Source organism: Canis lupus, chromosome 2, assembly GCF_011100685.1.
Source record: "Canis lupus familiaris isolate Mischka breed German Shepherd chromosome 2, alternate assembly UU_Cfam_GSD_1.0, whole genome shotgun sequence".
Taxonomy (NCBI): domain Eukaryota; kingdom Metazoa; phylum Chordata; class Mammalia; order Carnivora; family Canidae; genus Canis; species Canis lupus.
The window spans coordinates 69,079,888-69,101,382 of NC_049223.1; the positions used below are offsets into that span (position 1 = coordinate 69,079,888).

Consider the following 21,495-nt stretch of genomic DNA (forward strand, 5'->3'; position numbering starts at 1 on the left):
AAAGGCAGTTGACATATTGTGGGTGGCTGGAGACAGCTCAAAGATACTGAGCATAACAGGGCAAGGTCAGAGATTAATCTGATCAGGAGCCTCTCCCCCTCAAGGGCTTTAAAAAAAAAGTTTGACTGAAAGTCAAAGTTCTCCACAATCTGCCCCAATATACCATTCAAGCCTTACGCTCTAGTACCTGGCTGCACCCTCCTCTTTCCTTAAATAAGACTCTGAAACATGCCCTGTGCTTTCCTGCTTCATGCCTTTCTTTAAATCATTTCTTCTGTCAGGAATACCATTTCTTCTCCTGATGTCTGACAAAATCTTACCCGTTCTTCTAGAACTAGTTTAAATGTCATCTCTCTTCTAGCCATCAGAGCCCAAAATCCATTCATCCTCTTCAAGCTAATTCCTAGAAACTTTTCTTTAACCTACTGTTAGCATTTAAGACATTTGCCTTATATTAAAGTGATTTGCACAATTATCTCACTACACTAGTCAGTAAGGCCCTTAGGCAAAAACCTTGGTATTGCCATTGTACCAAATGTAGAATATGAACCCCCAAAATATTTGTTGAATAAGTGAGTTAATGAAAGCACTAACAACTGCTACACATCAGGCACCCTGGGAGATAAGAAAGAGCTGTGTCCTCTGTTCTCCCAGGTCTTATAAAAAGAAAAGGAAAAAAAAAAAAAAAAAAAAGAAAAGGAGTATTCATATGGGGAATATAAAAAATAGTGAAAGGGATTATAGGCGAAAGGAGAGACAATGAGTGGGAAAAATCAAAGAGGGTGACAGAACCTGAGAGACTCCTAACTCTGGGAAACGAACAAGGAGTAGCGGAAGGGGAGGTGGGTGGGGGGATGGGGTGACTAGGTGATGGGCACTGAGGGGGGCACTTGATGGGATGAGCGCTGGGTGTTATTATATGTTGGCAAATTGAACAATAAAAAATATATACAAAGAAAAAAAGAAAAGGTGTGAAAATCACAGAAGAAAAACAAAGAGATCTTCTAAAACAATAACCATAAGTAGCTACCATCTATTAAGTTTCTACTATAGACTAGACACAAATCTGGCTCTTTACAAACAAGTCCATATTTAAATCATTCCATCATTTCTAAGATATAGGCATCATCTCCTCCAATGATAGTAAGAAGCTGAGGGTTAGAGAAGTGAGGGTGTCTGCTCAAGGTCAAACACTAGTTTGTAGCAGAACTAGAACTCTTTCTGATTTACATCTAACTCAAAACCTCACATCATTCTACTATATCATGCTCCTTTCCTGGATGCAGCTCTAGAAATAGTTTACAACAAAAGTTACTGTTTGGCCACTTGGTAATTACCAGAAATAGCCTCTACAGAGAGACCTGTAAAGCCCAAAATCAGGGAGCCCTTTCCCCTCCCTACTCTTATTTTAAGACAGAGAAGAAGTAGCTTTTTTATTTTACTTGTTTTACATTTTACCCCTACAAGGGTGACTTTGGGAAATTCCATTGCTTTTTAATGAGTCTGTATATAGCACAGGATTTCTTTGGAGCAGAAGTAATTTATTATAATGTAATCAGTAAATGCCAGACTTAAATAACATTACTGAGCTCTGAGTTATAAAACATTTCTACTACAAATGAAAAGTGTTTTGTCAATAATCAGACTTATAAACATGTCAATATTTAAGGATAAAACTACAGAAATATGGAAAAATCCTAAGTCACATGCAACAGCTAGAACAATCATATAGTAAAAAGGGCACTAGCTTCAATGTCCTTAGTTCAGGTCCTTAACTCACTATAATTTCTCATTAACCACATGGAAATTTCTTATCACCAAGCATCAAGATAGAAACTAGGAATATAAAGACATCTGGCAGGCTTAGTCAGTGGAGCATGTGACTCTTGATCTTGGAGTTATGGGCTCGAGCCCCAAATGGAGTATGGAAATTACTTAAAAATAAAATCTTTTTTTTTTTTTTTAAGATTTATTTTAGAGAGAAAAAGAGGGAGTGAGCACATGGGGAGAGGCAGAGGCAGAAGGAGACAAGCAGATTCCTCCCTGAGTGGGAAGCTTGACACAAGGCTCAATCCCAGGACCCTGAGATCATGACCTGAGCCAAAATCAGAGTTAGATGCTCAACTGACTGAGCGACTCAGGCACCCAAAAATAAAATCTTAAAAAAAAAAAAGGAACAGAAAGAAACAAACTAAGTAACTAAGGGGGTACCTTGGGGGCTCAGCCAGTTAAGCATCTGTCTTTGGGTCAGGTCATGATCTCAGAATTCTGGGATCCAGCCCCACATCAGGCTTCTCTGTTCAGCAGTCTGCTTCTCCCTCTCCCTCTGTTCTCTCTCTCAAATAAATAAATAAAATCTTTAAAACAAACTAGGAATATAAAGTAAAATGGAGAGATAATATCCACTAGGAATCAGATACATAAATGTACATAAATTGCCTTGCATAATGCCTGGCACATAGTACGAAACCAATAAATATCAATTTCCTCCCTTTTGGGTAAAATTATTTTGCATCCACAGTGATTTTGCTTAGAATTCTATAAACAATAAGGTTTCCAAATTTTTCCTACCAAATCTGAAACATTTTTTTTAATTAGTCAATAACTGCCACTGAGATCACCTGATTAGCATGAGATAAACAATGTGATATTTTAACATCAAAAGCAATACAATAAAGTCATGGTTAACCTGAAGGTAAATGTATGACTTTGCTTACGTTTTCTGAAACACTGGAAACAGTTCAGAAACCATTCAAGGAACCTTAGGGAACTAGGAACCCCTGACCAGAAATTACCAGCATACATTCAAGAAAGACTTTCAAAGAGATAGCAAATTCCTTGTATCACCAGACATTGGCCTACATGGATAGCAAATCCTCCATTCCTATATGAAAGATCAGAAGAGCCAATGAAAGTAAAGATGTTATATTCAGAACACAGTTATCTGAAGATGCACTAAACCCCACTTGAGTGGCTTCTAGATCACTCTACCCTTCCACATGGTCTCTATCTTTTTGGAGCCCCTGTGCTAGGAGAGAGACAAGTAGCAGATGCTTCATGAGCTTGTTGGCTAACTGGTTAAAGGGCAAACAAAGAATAAGGGGAAGGAAACAAAACCACTGATGGAGCACTTCAATGCTTTGCATGTTAGCATTCAATCTTAGAACTCTATGCATATTCAAGGATCACCAGGGCTACAGAATTCATCAATATCACAGACTATAAATGGTAGAGTTCTTAGGTCAGCTTGATTCACTATAGCATTCTGTAGTTTGAGAAGTAGGATGGTAACCTTTCTAAACCTTTTACCTACTCAATGATAACGTTGTTGGGGTCAAGGTCTTTCCCAGTTCCTTGGTTGACGACTTTCATGGATAGGGATACTTTTATCCTATCATTTTTCATCTGTAAAAGACAAAAGTAAAGTCACCAAAAGCTAAGAGTACACCATTTGGACTTCTTGTCTAAAATTATCTAACTAAAGGGGCAGCCCGGGTGGCTCAACGGTTTAGCGCCGCCTCTGGCCCAGGGCCTGATCCTGGGGCCCCGGGATCGAGTCCCATGTCGGGCTCCCTGCATGGAGCCTGCTTCTCTCTCATGAATAAATAAATAAATAAAATATTTTTAAAAATAAAAATAAAACAAAACAAAATATAATAAAATATAAAATAAAATAAAATAATCTAACTAAGCATCAAATCTTTTATCATCATAACAAACACTGAACTCCTCTAATGGCTGAGGTCCTGTACTAGGAACACTGGGGGTACTAATGAGCATTATAAATAGATCTTGTGGCAGAATAACTTTAGGAAATGGTTTTTTCTCATTCTTATCCCTCTGGGGAAGAAAGACAGAAATGATTGCTAAGAAATTCAAGGCCTATGGAGGTAACCAGGCAGAAAAAATAAGCTGTTTTTTTCCAGATAAGTTCAGCATAATGATGACTTCATAGATCCCTGAGCTCAGAATGCATTTCCCAAACATTCCAGACTAGAGTAGATCCCCTTTTAGATTTGGTGTAGAGTATTTTTATTGTGGTGGTTTTTGTTGTTGTTTTGTTGGGGTTTTTTTTTTTTTTTTTTTTTTTTTTTGCTTTTTAAAAATTGTTATTTATTTTTTTAGTGCATTTTTAAACATGAAGGCAATTATTAGCCATGTTGGTCTTCTTTTGCTTCCTCCAGCACTTGACGCCCTTTCCCACTTCAGGATCTCTGCATGTTATTCTGCCTGGCTGGAATATGCTTATTCCAACTCTTCCATGACTGAAGCCTTTTCCTTTAGGTCTCTGCTAATACGTCATTTCTGCAGAGCCTGTTCCTGACCACTTTATCTAAATCTACCTCTGATACTGGCTTGAGACCATTACAACACTTACTATAATTTATAATTATTTTATATGTGTGCTTGCTCACTTTTATATTTGTCTCATCCTGTTATACTCTATGTAAGTTCCATAACAGCTGAGGTCACCTAGGTCTGGCCTCACTCTTACATCCTTCAGACTAGAACATGTTAAGCACTCAAGGATTAAAGAATAGTATCTCTTTCAGACCTATCTCCCCTGCCATTCTCTGATGGAAGAGCAGGCCTCAGTGTATAATCACATTTGTCCTGGAGGTCTATCTACATCTACAGCCCTTATGCACTCAAGTGAACTGCTGTTAACAGGGTCCTTCAGGCCTTTCTCACTTCCCTCACATTGTATGGTGCCAGGTATTAGGAACAATAACCGTAAACTCTGTGTCTTTTGTTTTGTTTTGTGTTGGTCCAAACTGAAGTGTACCCGGCAGCTATTCTTCGAAATTTATGGTAAAGACTAGTCCCATAAATTAAGTTTTCTTCTCTCTTTTTTTTTTTCCACCCCAGATTTGGATAAACTTCAGGGAGTTTCTATAAACATGTTCTATAAACATGTACTTATTGCAGCACACTTATTATAGTTTACACCACATCCTTTCTGAATTTACAGGACAGCTAGCCAGAAGGTTTCAATTCAGGACAGAATACAGTGGCAGGGTTTAAAAATAAGATCATCAGCCACAGTTAACAGCATACACACACTGGTCATTATAAAATACCAACACTGCCTTCTCCAGCCTTTCCTCAGTCTTTCTAACCACATGAAAGTTGCATAGAACCTTACCTCCCGGCCAATAAGCTTCACCCACACTTTGTCTCCAACATCCACTATCTCAGAGGGCTTATCCACACGACAGGATGACATGTGAGTTCGATGGACCAGACCTGAGCACAAGAAGAAATGAAATAAAGCACAGGGTGTATCTTGTATTTATAATTCTAAATAATGAGGTAAGGAGAAGATGGGACTTGAAGAGTCACTAAAAATGCCAATTTAAAATTTTTTTTTTAATTTTTTTAAACTTTTATTTATTTATTTATTTATGATAGGCACACAGTGAGAGAGAGAGAGAGAGAGGCAGAGACACAGGCAGAGGGAGAAGCAGGCTCCATGCTCCGGGAGCCCGACGTGGGATTCGATCCCGGATATCCAGGACCGCGCCCTGGGCCAAAGGCAGGCGCCAAACCACTGCGCCACCCAGGGATCCCTAAAATTGTTAATTAAAACAATTTGAGATCACTTTTTGTACTTAACCAACATATATTTTTAAAAACAATTTTTTTAATTTATTTTTTTTAAGATTTTTTATTTATTTATTCATGAGAGAATGAGAGAGAGGCAGAGACACAGGCAGAGGGAGAAGCAGGCTCCATGCAGGCGTCCCCCAACATATATTCTTTAAAAATAATGGCTAATGTTAGCAAACATGTGATACATGAACATCACTTACATTAGTAAAAACAGAAGTCAGTGAAAGTCTTTGAAAGCAAGGGTGTCAAAATGTTTATACCTTTGATACAATAATATTATTAGAAGTTTTCTAAAAGAAAAAAGTCAATAGAGGCAAAATCCAAAAACCTACGGGTATATAAAAATACCTGTAGTATTATAACCTACAAAGGTTTAGGGATGCCTGGGTGGCTCAGTGGTTAAGTGCCTGCTTTCAGCTCAGGGTGTGATCCTGGAGTTCTGGGATCTAGTCCCACATGGGGCTCCCTGAATGGAGCCTGCTTCTCCCTCTGCCTGTGTCTCTGCCTCTGTGTGTGTGTGTCTCTCAAGAATAAAATCTTTAAAAAAAAAAAAAAAAAACTACAAAGGTTAAAAAAAACTATAAAGCAATCTAAAAGACCAATAATTGGAAAATTAGCTTGTAAACTATGGTAAACCAATCAAATGGAAGAGTAAGCAGTCAATTAAATTACAATTACAGCAAATAATTATGATAGATGTTAAGTGAAAAAAAATCTAAACAAGGTGCCACTTTTTAATATATTAAATTAGCAAAATATTCAGAAAATAATGCCCATGGGTGAGAGTATAGTAAAATAAGAAATAGTGCCAGGGCTAGTATAAAATTTTAGAAATCATTTAGCAATCACTATCAAGAGTGGCAAAAATACTTAATAAAATTAATTAAAAGTTAAATGATGGTTTAGTTATTAAATAACTTTAAAAAACATTTATAATAGATATCCTTTCCTGTCTGTCCCAAAGACTTTTCCTAGGAAACCACCTTCCCTACTTTTTTTTAACGGATCATTCTAGGTTTTTGTGAAAAAAATTACTTAAGTATTTATCAACATCACCTTCTACACATTCTAAAATAAATCCGGTCTTTCTATGTGATTTGGTTGAAGCTGAGGTAACCCCCAACTGTGGGCATATGACACATGCTTAATTAATCAAGATACTTCACCCCACTGAGTGATTAGCTAAATCAATTCATCTTTTTCAAAACATCTGTCAGGATTATCAATCACAAAAATTTACCAATGCCCATCTTTACCACCAGGTGGCAAGAGTTGGCCAGAGGTAAGAGACAAAGCCCTAAGGGTGCAATGTGAGCACCTGCTACAACCCTGAGGAAGCTAGATTTATCCTGCATCCCCCAGTGAGAATAGTCAAAACATTTCCTATGTTTCTGTCCCTTGGCACCAAGAATTCTGACTAATAATTAACTGGACCCATAGTCGCTTTTGGGTATCTGTTCTAAAGAAATAATCATATACACAGAAAAAGAAAAAGCTATATGCATCAGAAAGAGTGATGTATATAAAAATATTCACATATATAAAAATATTCAATGTATTTAATGGTCCATCAAAAACGATGCTCAGGGGTGCCTGCGTGGCTCAGTTAGTTAAGCATCTGCCTTCAGCTCAGGTCAAGATCCCAGGGTCCTGAGCTAGAGTCCCACGTCAGGCTGCCTGCTCAAGAGGAAGTCTGCTTCTCCCTCTCCTCCTCGCTCATGTAGACATTCTCAATCTTTGTCACTACCTGTGTCTCTCTGTCAAATAAATAAAATCTTTTAAAAACAACAACAAAAACGATGCTGGGGACACCTGGAGGGCTCAGTTGGTTAAGCACCTGCCTTCAGCTCAGATCATGATCTCAGGGTCCTGAAGTCCTGTGTGGGGCTCCCTGTACAGCAGGGAGTCTGCTTGCTCCCTTTCCCTTTGTCCCCTCCCTCCCCCTCTCCTGTTCTCTCTTGCTCACATTCTCTTTTTTTTTCTTTTTTAAAGATTTTACTTATTTATTCATGAAAGACACAGAAAGAGAGAGGCAGAGACACAGGTAGAGGGAGAAGCAGATTCAGAACTCGATTCTGGGACCCCAGGATCATGACCTGAGCCGAAGACAGACATGTTTAACCGCTGAGCCACCCAGGCTTCCGTTGCTCTCACTCTCAAATAAATAAAATTAAATTAAATTAAAAAAAATTTTTAAATGCTCAAGAGATTATGTAAAAATATGTCCATAATTCATCTTTAGTAAATATTTGACTGCCTACTCTGTCAAGCACTGAAGACACAGCATTTTCCCATGTAAATAACAAAAGTACAACACAAAATTGTATACAGTATAATTACAAATGCTTAAAAAAGACTTGAAAAATCAGAAAGAATGATCTAAAATGCTGTAACAATGGTTATACTAGGGTACAGTATTACACATGTTACTCTTTTTTTTATTTCAAGTGTTTTAATAATAGAGAAAATTCTTTCTATTCTGGGGGAAATAAATACAATATATAATAATTTTTTTAGATTTTATTAGATTTTTTAATAAGAGATTTTTTAGATTTTATTTATTTATTTGAGAGAGAGCAGGAGCAGGGAGACCTGGGATTTGATCCCAGGACCCTGGGATCATGACCTGAGTCGAAGGCAAACACTTAACCACTGAGCCATCCAGGCACCCAGTTATTTTGAATGAACATAAACTAGGAATATAAACTAGAGAAAAAAATGACTAAGTCAAAGAGTTACATCTAAGATATATGTCCTCCCTTAAATTGTTTGGGAGAGGGGCATCTGGGTGGCTCAGTCAGTTAAGCATCTGCCTTCAGCTCAGGTCATGATTCCAGGGTCCTGGGATCGAGCCCCACGTTGGACTCTGCTGAGTGGGGAGCCTGCTTCTCCCTCTCCTTCTGCCTGCCACTCTCCCTCTTGTGCTCACTTGCACTCTCTGTCAAATAAATAAAATCTTTTTTAAAAAATTGCTTGGGGGAATTATTAGCCTATATTCTCTCACATGTGTGGATCCCCAAGGACATTGGCACAGCCGGCACATATCTGTAATTAGAAGTATCTGCTCCCTGCTTGGAACTTCTATTGGAAGTCACTGCTTGCTCTGATCATGGTCACTGGGTCTCACATACCTACTTCACCTCATTCTGGAGGTTGACAGCCTATCTCTGTGAATAATTCTGGGGCCTCCAAAATGTGTTATATACCATCATATAACTTATGTTTTTAACTTTACACCATATTGCGTAATCTCCAAATTAGATAAAATGAAGCTGAGGTTTCCCCCTCAGGATGGTATAATGGGCAGAGCAGCCTAATTGGGAAGTCTGAAGAGGAAATTCAGATGCCCTAAAAGGGAAACCTTATACTTCGACATTTTGGGGTTGCAACTGTCCTCTCATTCTAAAATTCACTTCCTTCCTCTATTACTAGTGAAAGTTACAAAGGAAATTAATGTTGGGTGGCTTAGCTGTTGAGCATCTGCCTTCAGCTCAGGGTGTGATCCCGGTCCAGGGATCGAGTCCTGCATTGGGCTCCCTGAGAGGAGCCTCCTTCTCCCTCTGTGTCTCTGCCTCTGTGTCTCATGAATAAATAAATAAAATTTTTAAAAAATTTAAAAAAATTTTTAAAGTGAAGGAAATTAATGTTGGATCTACTAATACATGAGATAATTTTTTTTCTTGAAACAGAGGTCTGTACCACAAATAAGGAAATAATATTTGTCCTCCCACCTGATCCCAAACTAGGATATTCTTTGGTCTGTGCACCATTCCTGACTCAACTCGCACTTATCAGTAATTAAAAATTGGAACTTTAAAATGATTGTGTACACCCCAGGTGGCTCAGCAGTTTAGGGCCACCTTCGGCCCAGGGCCTGATCCTGGAGACCTGGGATCGAGTCCCACGTCAGGCTCCCCACATGGAGCCTGCTTCTCCTTCTGACTGTGTCTCTGCCTCTCTCTCTCTCATGAATAAATAAGTAAATAAATTTTTTTAAATTTAAAATGATCATATAGGGGCCCCTGGGTGGCTCAGTCAGTTAAGTGTCTGCCTTAGGCTCAGATCATGATCCTGGGGTCCTGGGACCAAGCCCAACATCAGACTCTCTGTTCATTGGGGAGTCTGCTTCTCCCTCCCTCCTTCTCTCTCTCGTCCCTCTTAAGTAAATAACATCCTTAAAAAAATAAAACAAAATAATCATGTGGCACATCTGAATGACAGACTCTTTAAACGTTTGCAAAAGTATGTTAAAAGATGGAGAAATGTTTAAGGTTCATTAAGTGTAAAAAGCTAAAAAATACATATATACAGAATATAAATTTCATCTCATTGTTAAATTTTATGTATGTATGACTTATAAAAAAAACATACCAAAATGTCAATAGCATCTATCTGTGTGGTAGTAGTAACACATAATTTTAGAGTTTTTCCCCTTATTTTTCTATAATATGCATGCAATATTTTTAATCACGAAAATATCTTGGGCAGCCCAGGTAGCTCAGTGGTTTAGCGCCACCTTCAGCCCAGGGCCTGATCCTGGAGCCTTGGGATGGAGTCCCATGTCAGGCTCCTTGCATGTAGCCTGCTTCTCCCTCTGCCTCTCTCTCTCTCTCTCTCTCTCTCTGTGTGTCTCATGAATAAATAAAATATTAAAAAAAAGAAAATATCTTAAAATAGAAAATGATATGTACACTATTATTAAAATAAAACTGTCTCATATGGACAGAAACCAAAGGGAATATAAAAATAGTTATGCTAGGGTGCAGGATTTTTATAATTGAGACATTAGTGGCTTATTATCCAAAGACCTTAGTTTACAGCTTCCCTTGTTCCCTTAAACAAGAGAAATTGGTCTAGCCCTCAGTCTTGAAGGCAAATGTCAGGTGAGGAGTTGGGTATTTAAGTCCATAGCTCAGAGGAGGTGTATGAACTGAAGATACAAATATATGTAGGAGTCTGCAGCACGTAGATGTAAATTTATGTACTAAAATATACTACCTAGATTGTCAATTTAGAGATTGGTACAGGAACAGACACATTTTGCCAATTTATTAATTTACAACCGAGGATATACTTTTTGCTTTTATTCCCAGTCCTTACCTAATAGTTAAACTACCCACTGTTCCCAGTATCAAATAACTAAAAAATTGGATAAGTGATCAGAAATTGCTTCAAAAAACAATCAGAACAAAATGGATGGGGTGCCTGGGTGGTTCAGTCGGTTGAGTGTCTGCCTTTGGCTCAAGCTGTGGTCCCAGGGTCCGGGGATCAAACTCCCAGAGCTTCACAAATGGGTACTCTGCTCAGTGGGAAGCCTGATTGTCCCTATCTCTCTGCCGTTACCCAGTCCTCATGAGTGCACATGCTTTCTTAACAACAACAAAAAAAAACTCTAAAAAAAAAAAAAAAAGTCTCTAAAAAATAAAAAATAAGGGGTACCCGGATGGCTCAGTGGTTGAACACCTGCCTTTGGCTCAGGTCGTGATCCTAGGGTCCTGGGATCGAGTCCCACGTCGGGCTCCCATAGGGAACCTGCTTCTCCCTCTGCCTCTGTCTCTGCCTCTCTCTGTCCCTCATGAATAAATAAAATCTTTTTAAAAATAAAATAAAATAATAAATAAAAAGAACATAATGGAGACAGATGTTTTAAGATAGGTTTCCAGTCTACAAGTTTAATGGACTATCACTTCCTCATAAAAGAATCCATCTCTCTCTAGTTCCTAGCATCAGATTCATTTCTTCCTAAATAAGGCAAGACAAACACCACCAACTTCAGATTCTCAGGCTTTCTTTTATTGTGATCCAGGCTGACACCAACCCCCATCACCATTCATGTAATCTCCTCTAGACAGAATGACACAATTAGATTTCAGTTTCCTAAATTATAATTTCACTCCAATCCTTTTTCTCTGGAATCACACCCAAATTATCTTGTCACCATCTTGAGTGCTCTCATCTCTTTAGTCACAGATTTATAGGCAATTACCTGATATATTTCTGTCTATGGCTATCCCATACACTGTATGGAGAATTCATCACCAGTTTCATTCTCAGAAGACAGTCTATATTCTTGGGAGGTATTTCACTGCTACCTACATAAACCACCCATAGTTGGATTAAGTGGATATGGTAGAGGGCACCAAATACCACACTTGAGGCACACTCTGTGCTGAATACCTCACTAAATATAGTACGTCTACCCATTCCTTTAACCCTCATATCAACCCTGTGACATAGGGTCACATGAGGAAATACTATAAAGTTAAATATATTGTCCAAGATCACAAAGCTGATACAGAACTACAATTCAAATAGGAGTCTGTCGCATCTTCTACAACATATTTATACATTTCCATTTTTTATTATTGATCTGTGTTATCTTTTCAATTAAAAAAAAGAAAGATGGTCTCATCTACAAGTAGTAAAAACACATCTAATTCTGCTCCAGCATAAGCTTCAAAATGAACAGGAACAATGAAAATGTTTTGCTTGTCTGTCTACGTGCTACTCAGAGAAGTCTGTGCCTGGATTTCTGACATAAAGCCATAAATGCCCAAAGGGCATATCAAGTCCATCAACACGTTCAGTAAACCCAACATGACACTTAAACAGGCTGAATCCCATCTGAGTGACTGCTGGTAAAAGAAGAAAAGAAATTTTGACAACTTGGAAAGAGCCAGCATCTCAGTCACTATATATAAAAAACAAACAGAGATAGTGTATTACTGTTCTCTTAAAAGTATTCTCCTGTGATCCCCGGGTGGCTCAGTGGTTTAGAGCCTGCCTCCGGCCCAGGGCGTGATCCTGAAGTCCCAGACTCAGCCTGAGTGCCACATCAGGCTCCCTGCATGGATCCTGTTTCTCCCTCTGCCTTTGTCTCTGACTCTCTCTCTGTGTCTCTCATGAATAAAATCTTAAAAAAAAAAAAAAAATATTCTCCCAAATGTGTTGTTCAACCTTAATTTCTTTTACAACTTCCACTGACTATAAAGGAAAGAAGTAAAAATTACAAACCATTAGAGGACAGCTGCAGCCCCAAACTGTCAAAATAAAAGGTCTCCTTTATATTTGGGGGATCTGAATTCCCTTTCTAGAATTTTTTTTTTAAAGACTATTTATTTATTCATGAGTGACACAGAGAGAAGGCAGAGACATAGGCAGAGGGAGAAGCAGGTTACCTGCAGGGAGCCTGATGTGGGACTCGATCCAGGAACTCTGGCATCACACCCTGAGCCAAAGGCAGACACTCAACCGCTGAGCCATCCAGGCATCCCCCCTTTCTAGAATTTTCAAATAAGTTATCCCCAATCAGTGGTGTATGACAATAATGTAAACCCACAAGTTAAAGTGGGCTTTAACTTCATCTTGCTGGGATTATGCATTCATTCAAATAGTTACTAAATATCCACAATATTATAAGTAAAAAAGGATTTAAGGACAAATAAGACATGATCCTGCCAGTCAAGAAACTCTAATATATGCACCTCATTCCCATTTCACAGATAAAAAAAACTAAGGCTCAAGTCCAAAGCAACTGGAAGTCAACAGCCAAATAAACGGTAGAGCTGGGACTAGAATTTATTCATTTAACAAAAGGTATTGAATACCCACTCTTCCTCAGTTACTGTTCTGGGCCCTACATTTCACAGCTTAGTGGATAACTGTAATCTCACTTATATTATTACACTACATTGTAATTTGTTCATATCTCTAGACTATGAAAAATCTGAGAGCAGGGCCTATGTTTTCTTACCTCTGTGCTCCCACCTAACATAGTGACCAGATAATAGAACTCAATAATTATTTGCTTAACTAACTTCATTGCTAAAAATATTAGAGCCTCAGGGTACCTGGATGGCTCAGTTGGTTAAGCATCTGACTTTGATCTCAGCTCAGGTCTTGATCTCAGGGTTGTAAATTCGAGCCCCATGTTAGGCCTACTTAAAAATAAAAAGGTAAAAAATAATTGAGCTTCTACCATAAACAAGACACTTTAAAAGTATAACACTGAACACTCTCTTTCATGTGCTGGTAGGGGAAAGGACAGTAGAGAAAAAAAAAAGAATTTCATAAGAAGGTGCACTGACACTATGATAGTCACTAGCTACGTTGTTAAGTTTATATTTAAAATAAAGTTAAAAGTCAGGGATCCCTGGGTGGCGCAGCGGTTTAGCGCCTGCCTTTGGCCCAGGGCGCGATCCTGGAGACCCGGGATCGAATCCCACGTCGGGCTCCCGGTGCATGGAGCCTGCTTCTCCCTCTGCCTATGTCTCTGCCTCTCTCTCTCTCTCTCTCTGTGACTATCATAAATAAATAAAAATTAAAAATAAATAAATAAATAAAATAAAGTTAAAAGTCAGTGGCTACACTATGGGGCAGTGCAGATGTGCTATAATACACAAATATATTTGGTCTTTGTCCCTGGTTCCTACATAGTCTGCATAGAACTCCTACAATTCTTGGAATCTCTCCAGTGATAGGAAAATCTTTCGTTATTTATAAGACCCTTCTGATCACACCAGAGTTTGTGCCAATGAGGTGATTTCGGGTAGGCACACTGGAATTTGTGCCAATGAGGTGATTTCGGGTAGGCCCCCTAGATGTTTCTGGATGGGGCAAGTCTCCAAAAGATTAAATGATGAGAAGGTTGGAACCTTCAGCCCTACTGGTCTCCAGGAAAGGGGGAGGAACTGGAGATCAAGCTCTATAAAAACTCCTTTAACGATGAGTTTCAGAGAGCTTCCAGGTTAGTGAACACATCAGCTTGCTGGGAGGGTGGCGTGCCAGAGAAGACATACAAGCTCAGAGTACATCCCCCACCCATACCTTGCTGTTCTAACAAATTATCAAACTTGAGGAGGGGGGCGTGGGAACTCTTGCTTTATAGCCCACCAGTCAGAAGTATAGATGGCTCAGGACTTATGAGTGGCATCTGAAATAGGGGCAGTCTTGTGAGTCTGAGCCTGATACTCCAGGTAGATAGGGTCAGAACTGAATTAAGACACCTGCCATTGGAATCTGGAGAACTGCTTAGCGTCAGAAAACACATTGGAACAGATACAGAGCATCTCCATCATCACAGACAGTTCTATTAGGCACCACTATGAGATGGGGAAAAAAATCCAGATTTGAGTACTAGGAAGGGGTCGTCTTTTTTTTTTTTTTTTTTTAAGATTTTATTTATTTATTCATGAGAGACAGAGAGAGAGAGAGGCAGAGACACAGGCAGAGGGAGAAGAAGCAGGCCCCACGCAGGGAGCCCGATGTGGGACTTGATCCCGGGACCCCAGGATCAGGCCCTGGGCCAAAGACAGACACTAAACTGCTGAGCCACCCAGGGATCCCTAGGAAGGGGTCTTCAATTCAGTAGTGGTAAAAATTCTGAGAATAGAAAGCTGAGAAAAACAACTCAAGTTAGTCTTCCTTCCTGAGTCAGAATGTTAAAATCTGGAGACCAGAATTTCTTATAGCTCAGTCCTTTTGGCATGGGACTTAATGGTCTCCCAATTTCGAGAGCAGAGAAGCTAAAATGTAACTGCTCGAGTTATGCAGTAAACCCACAGAAAAGCCCAGGATTAGAGAGTTCCCACCTAATTACTTGGCTTCCTGAGCTCTCCCTCTGAGGCTTGTCTCACCAGCTGTCAGACTAACAGATCACTTGTAAGCAGGCAGCCACAATCAGAGGCATCCCCTGACAGGGCATGGACACGAATGAGTTGAGGACTGACTGCTGGGAGGTGGTAGGCCTTTCATCTCTACATAGTCCCCAAAGTGCCGCATAAATGCTCAAGTAAGGATGGGACTTTTCAGGTACTGGGAGCTATGGTGAGTACACTACCAAGAAAATCTGTCTTCAGACCAAAAGAGGTACATTCCTGTAGGGACCAGGATGAGTTCCCTCTCATTAAATCCCAGACAACACAAAATGAGAAACTTTATTATAGATTGCTGACTGCTAGCTTGGAAACCACTGTGAGCCCTTTGTAATTCCAAGATGCAATTTGTGGCACAGTAGTCTCCAAGGTTAGAAGCATGGCTTTATTATCCAAAGATCAGCTGTTGGACTTTTTTTTAAAGAAAAAGAAAAATTCTGTTTGGGGGTGTCAGGGTGGCTCAGTCTGTTAAGCATCTGCCTTCAGCTCAGTTCATGATCCCAGGGTCCTGGAGTGGAGCCACACTGAGCTCCTGGCTCAGCGGAGAGCCTGTTTTTCCCTCCCCCTCTGCCTCTCTCCCAGCCTGTGCTATTTCTCTGTCTCTCTCAAATAAACAAATAAATAAGAAAAAAATCTATTTTAAAAAACTTCACAAAGGAAAAGTCCCTTTTCTGCGTCCATGGCTCCTCTAACAAACTGAACCCTCCAGAGGTGACCACTGTCAATGGTTCATTGAGTATGCTTCCAGCCTTTCTTCTAAACATATGCAATAATTCAAAAACCATGCAAATATACACATGCTTTAAAATGTAGGCAGGGAGGGGACACCTGGGTGGCTCCGCAGTTGAGCGCCTGCCTTTGGCCCAGGGCATGATCCTGGAGTCCCGAGATCGAGTCCCACATTGGGCTCCCTGCATGGAGTCTGCTTCTCCCTCTGCCTATGTCTCTGCCTCTGTCACTGTGTCTCTCATGAATAAATAAATTTTTTAAAAAAATAAAAATAAAGTAAAATGTAGGCAGGGAGGGTCATGTTATTCAAACTGCTACAACATGCTTTTTCATCCTATCTTGGACATCTTTCCATTTCAGTAAGTTGGGATGTACTCATTTCATCAATTCTAAGACGTACTTTCCCACCCTCACTTTACCATCTCTAAAATCAGAAGGCTTCTTAGAACCAGCACTATCTTACAACAGCTTTCAGTCAGACATCAGTGATGGGGAGTTGTATCAAAACTTTCCACAGATCCTTTCTGGTAAAATGAAGAAGGCACCAGCATCAAAGTAACATGCTTCTTGGGCAGCCTGGGTGGCTCAGCGGTTTAGCGCCACCTTCAGCCCAGGGCGTGATCCTGGAGTCCCAGGATGGAGTACCATGTCAGGCTCCCTGCATAGAACCGGCTTTTCCTTCTGTCTTTGTCTCTGCCTCTCGCTCTCTGTGTGTCTCTCACGAATAAACAAATAAAATCTTAAAAAAAAAAAAAAGGTTAATATGCTTCTTTATCATCTGCACAGTACACTGCAAAAATGTACATAATTTAACTAAATCTATGCTACAAACTAAATCCCCTAAAGGACTGCTGGATTAAAGGGAAGCACATTAAAATGTGAATAGGCATTGCCAAAATCTATAACAATTTATGCTTTCAACAGTAAGTAAAACTATTTTTGGAAATACCCATTTCCAAAATTGGGTATTAATAGCAATTTTTTTAAAGTTTTTATTTAAATTCCAGTTAGTTAACATACAGTGTAAAAGCAGTGTTTTTAATATTTGCCAGTCTCAAAAATCTTATGAGTGTTTTAAATCACTTTATTTTTTTTTAAGATTTCATTTGAGAGCGTGAATGGGGGGGGGGGGGGAACAGAGAGAGAGAGACCGTGCACAAGCTTGGGGACAGGAGGCAGAGAGTGAAGCAGATTCTCCACTGAGTATGGACCCCTGATGTGGGGCTCGATCCCAGGACCCTGGGATCATGACCTGAGCCGAAGGCAGGTGCTTAACTGACTAAGCCACTCAGGCACTCCTTAAATCACTTTCTTTTTTTTTAAGATTTTATTTATTTATTCACAAGAGACACAGAAAGAGAGAGGCAGAGACATAGGCAGAGAGAGAATCAGGCTCCTCGCAGGGAGCCCCATGTGGGACTCGATCTCGGGACTCCAGGATCACACACAGACCCAAAAGCAGATGCTCAACCACTGAGCCACCCAGGTACCCTTGAATCACTTTTAAAAACTATTTTGAGGGGTGCCTGGGTAGCTCAGTCAGTGAGGAGTCAGGTGCTACCTCTGGGCAGTTAGCGTCAAAATTGAATTGAACTGTAGGATACCCAGCTGATGTCAGAGAATCCAAGAGATTTGGAGAACTGGTTAATTACTTGCCACATTTTGCAATGGCTCTAACAACTGCAGAACTGACGCATGCCACAGAATGGCAGACCTTCAAACATGCTGAATGAAAGAAGCCTGTCACAAAGGACCACATGTTGTGTAACTCCACTTAATACGAAATGTCCAGATGAGGCAAACATAGAAAGACAGAAAGTAGACTAGTTGCTGCCTGAGGCTTGGGCAGGCAAGAAGATAATTTGGAGTGACTGCTAATAGGTACAGTTTCTTTTTGGGGTGATGAAAATGTTCTTGCATTAGATTATAGTGATGGTTATACAAAAAAAGAAAAAAATCACTGAACTGTACATTTGGGTGAAATGTATGGTACACGAATTACTTCTCAATAAAACTGCCAAAAAAGGGGGGGGGGGTATTACACAAAAGGAATCATAAGATATATAACCTTTTGGGATTAGCTTTTCTCACTCAACATAATTCTCTGGAGATTGAACCAGATTGTTGTGTACATCCATGCTTCATTCTCATTCCTTTTTATTGCTGAGTAGTATTACATTACATAGACATGTCAGTTTGTTAGTTTTATTTAAATTTTTTTTTAAATTTTTAACTTTTAAAAAATATTTTATTTATTTGACAAAGAGAGTACAAGATTGCACAAGCAGAGGGAGCATCAGAGGGAAAGGAAGAAACAGGCTCCCCATTGAGCCTGATGCAGGGCTCGATCCCAGGACCCCAGTATCATGACCCAAACTGAAGGCAGATGCTTAACCAACGGAGGCACCCAGATGCCCCTCTCTTTATTTTTTAGAAAGATGTATTTCCTTTAGAGATAGAGTGCATGAGAGAGCACACACATGGGGAGGAGTGGCAGGGGGAAAGTGAGAGAGAATCCCAAGCAGGCTCCACCTTGAGCACAGAGCCAGACCCAAGGGCTTAATCCCACCACCCTGAGATCATGACCTGAACCAAAACCAAAAGTCAGAGCTTAACCGAATGAGCCACCAGGCATCCCCTAGGTTAGTTTTATTTTGTTTTTTCCCCTTAGTTTTAAATCAATCTGGAGAATGAGTATCTCTTAAGATATTTATCAATGAATTGCTATTCTTTCTCCTGTGAATTCTTTCCATCTTCTTAGCCCCTTCTCCTACTTTCCCTTTTTTTATTAGTCTTTGGTCATGTGTCCCACAAATTCTTTCTTCCAACTAAACTTTGTGATTTTTTGAAATAAAGTTTTTTTACTTTTATGCAGTAAAATATTCTATATTTTTCTAATAATACCCTTGTAGTTACATTTTTTATATTAAAATCTTCAATAAATCTTTAACTTATTATAGCACAAGGAATTAGCAAGTTGAGTTTTTGGATCTACTAGCACTGTGATATGGTAGAAAGCCCACTGGACTAAGAATCAGAACGCTCAGGTTCTAGACCTAGCTGTGCCATTACCTAGCTGTGCCATTACCTAGCTAAATCGCTATGAGCAGGCCACCAGTCTATGGAACTTGTCCTTTCTACTTAACACAATTATTTTAAGAAACAAATAAGATTATAGATATGAAAGGATTCTCAAAAAATAATCAACAAATGCTTATCAGTTTAAAAAGAAAAATTAAAACATGATATGCAGAATATATTCATATTGGTTACAACACTATTCCCATTTTATGTGCCATATACTAGAAAATTCACAGTGTCAGTGTCAAAGAGGAAATAGCTTGCCCTATCCCAAATCCTAAGACCAAAGAAGCCAAGTGCCTTGCCTAGGGCCACAGGTAAAATTTAGGCAAGAGCTGGTTCCAGAAGTGAACCCAAGTAGCTATGCCCAGCCCCCCACCAAATCAGAGAGCACCATTCTTCTGAGTTAGGACGTACGAAAACATGGACTGTCATCACCTGCCTATATTCATATCTCTATGCTAAAGACAAAAACAAAACTACTGTTTGAAAAATAGAATCTATAATCAGGATGTGGTAGGGGGTAACAGAGACAGTGGAACGGGAGGGCTGAATTTCAAATGATAGGCTCCCACCTTGCTTCCGACAGCCAGGGATTTTGATGAAGGCTCCATAGTCTGTAACCATAGCAACCTACAAAGACAAAGAAAAAAAAGGAATCAATGCCACACAAATGAGAATCTCTCTTCCATAGCATTTAACCTAGCCTCTCCGAATTTCTACTTACACTGCCTGCTGCAAAGCTGCCTAAAAGTTATGTTCTGTCAAATATTCTGTTCTTTTTGAAATTTAGACTGGCAGGTATGTGTGAACACATTAAAAATACTGGTGAGAGTGGAGTGTTGTCAGATGGTATGACAAGATCTAGAAATGTCCAAATCCCACACCTACTAAAATTCCCAAAGGAGATATTTGAAGAAAAGGAACACACAGCAGAAAATCTTGTAATAATGCTACATTTTCTTTTAGATGGAACTGAAGCCCCCAATCCCAATACAGAGAACTTTAATAATTCGGGATGGATTATATAGGACATCCCTTTTTCCTAAATTTCAAGTCAAAACAGACCATATAGGCTGCTCTATTTAACTCCAAACCAGTCTTGGGTTTTATAAGACAACTGCAGAAAAAGCTAATATGTAGACATCTGACAGAACCTAAAAAGATATAATTAGAAAAAGAGCTGTCCCAGAGTCTTTTGTGGAGTTGACCTAGGATGGAGAAGTTAAAAGCTTAATGGGTCGATTTAATAGGTAATAGTAATGAAAGGCCTGGAACCTCTGCCAGATAAATCATTATCCTAAATTCTATCTCTACCTCCCATCCATCCTCTAGCCCACCCACCAACCTGGACTAGAATTAAAATTTTTGCTACATCCTGTATTTATCATTAAATTCATTATTATTTATAAAGTATTCAATACAATCTTATAAACTTTATTTTTTTCAGTGACTTTAATTAGTTGTTTCATCTTAGTACTCACTGTTTCAGCTTTAGCATAACTAAGAGGAGTGAAAAGGACAAGCCCTAATGCACTGCTCTTCACTAATACGTATTGATTACTCACTACGTGTAAAACACTGTTCAAAGTCTTTACATATTCCTTGTGATACCATATGATATTGATACTCTTACTATTCTCATTTGATAGATGACAAAACTGATGTATGGACAGACTAAGTAATTTACCCAGTGTTCAAAGTTAGTAAGCAGTAGAGCTGGGATTTCTACACTAGAGCTGCTCATGCATTCCCTTTAACTATAAAATTCTAACGCAGAGACTATGTGACATTTGACGTTTTATCTGCTCCTGGGAACGATCTTCAAAAGTATACATGGTAGGTCTCCATGCTGCAAATGAGGTAGAATAGTACAGGTGTGGAAAGAGTACACGCTTTGGAGTGAAAGATGTGGCTTCTAATCTCACCTCTGTCACTCCTTACCTGTGGGATGTTGAACACAACTTACCTTTCAGGGCCTAAGTTCCCAAGTATATTTTCTTTCCTGCTGCAAATAACAAATGATGTACACAAAGTGCCTTGAAGTGGTATCTGCCACCTAATGTACATTCAATAAATTGTGGCTTTTTAACAATTTAACAGAATTCAAGACACTTTAACAGAGTTCAAGACACTGACGCACAAAAAAAGTTAGTGACTAGTAGAAACACAACTAACTTAGACACAAGGCACAGACCATAGATCCCTTGATGCCTAGTCCAATGCCCCTTACTCCACCATTTATCATTACTCACCTCAATGCTAGGATGGATATAGACAAAAACTTCCATTTGCCACATTTTTTAAATGGACACTTGAAATAACTCTATGATACAACATTAAGGAGTTAAGAACCCAAAGCGTTTTAAAAAAAGATTTTATTTGAGAGTGTGCATGAGCACGGGGCGGGGGGTGGGGG

General features: G+C 39.3%; 1 protein-coding gene across 5 annotated transcripts in view; it reads right to left on the reverse strand.

Annotated features, from left to right (window-relative positions):
- Positions 1–21,495, reverse strand: part of ZCCHC17 (zinc finger CCHC-type containing 17) — a 62,503-nt gene that overhangs the window by 24,296 nt on the left and 16,712 nt on the right. For all 5 annotated transcript variants that reach the window (XR_005355897.1, XM_038531313.1, XM_038531316.1 and 2 more), the window contains exons 3-5: positions 19,652–19,709; positions 5,147–5,247; positions 3,314–3,405 (exon numbers count right to left, since the gene is read on the reverse strand). Coding sequence is in view for 4 of the 5 variants with exons in the window: in XM_038531313.1 (XP_038387241.1) it covers positions 3,314–3,405; positions 5,147–5,247; positions 19,652–19,709 (251 nt within the window). In the remaining variant the exon portion in view is untranslated. The remainder of the gene's footprint in view (positions 1–3,313; positions 3,406–5,146; positions 5,248–19,651; positions 19,710–21,495) is intronic.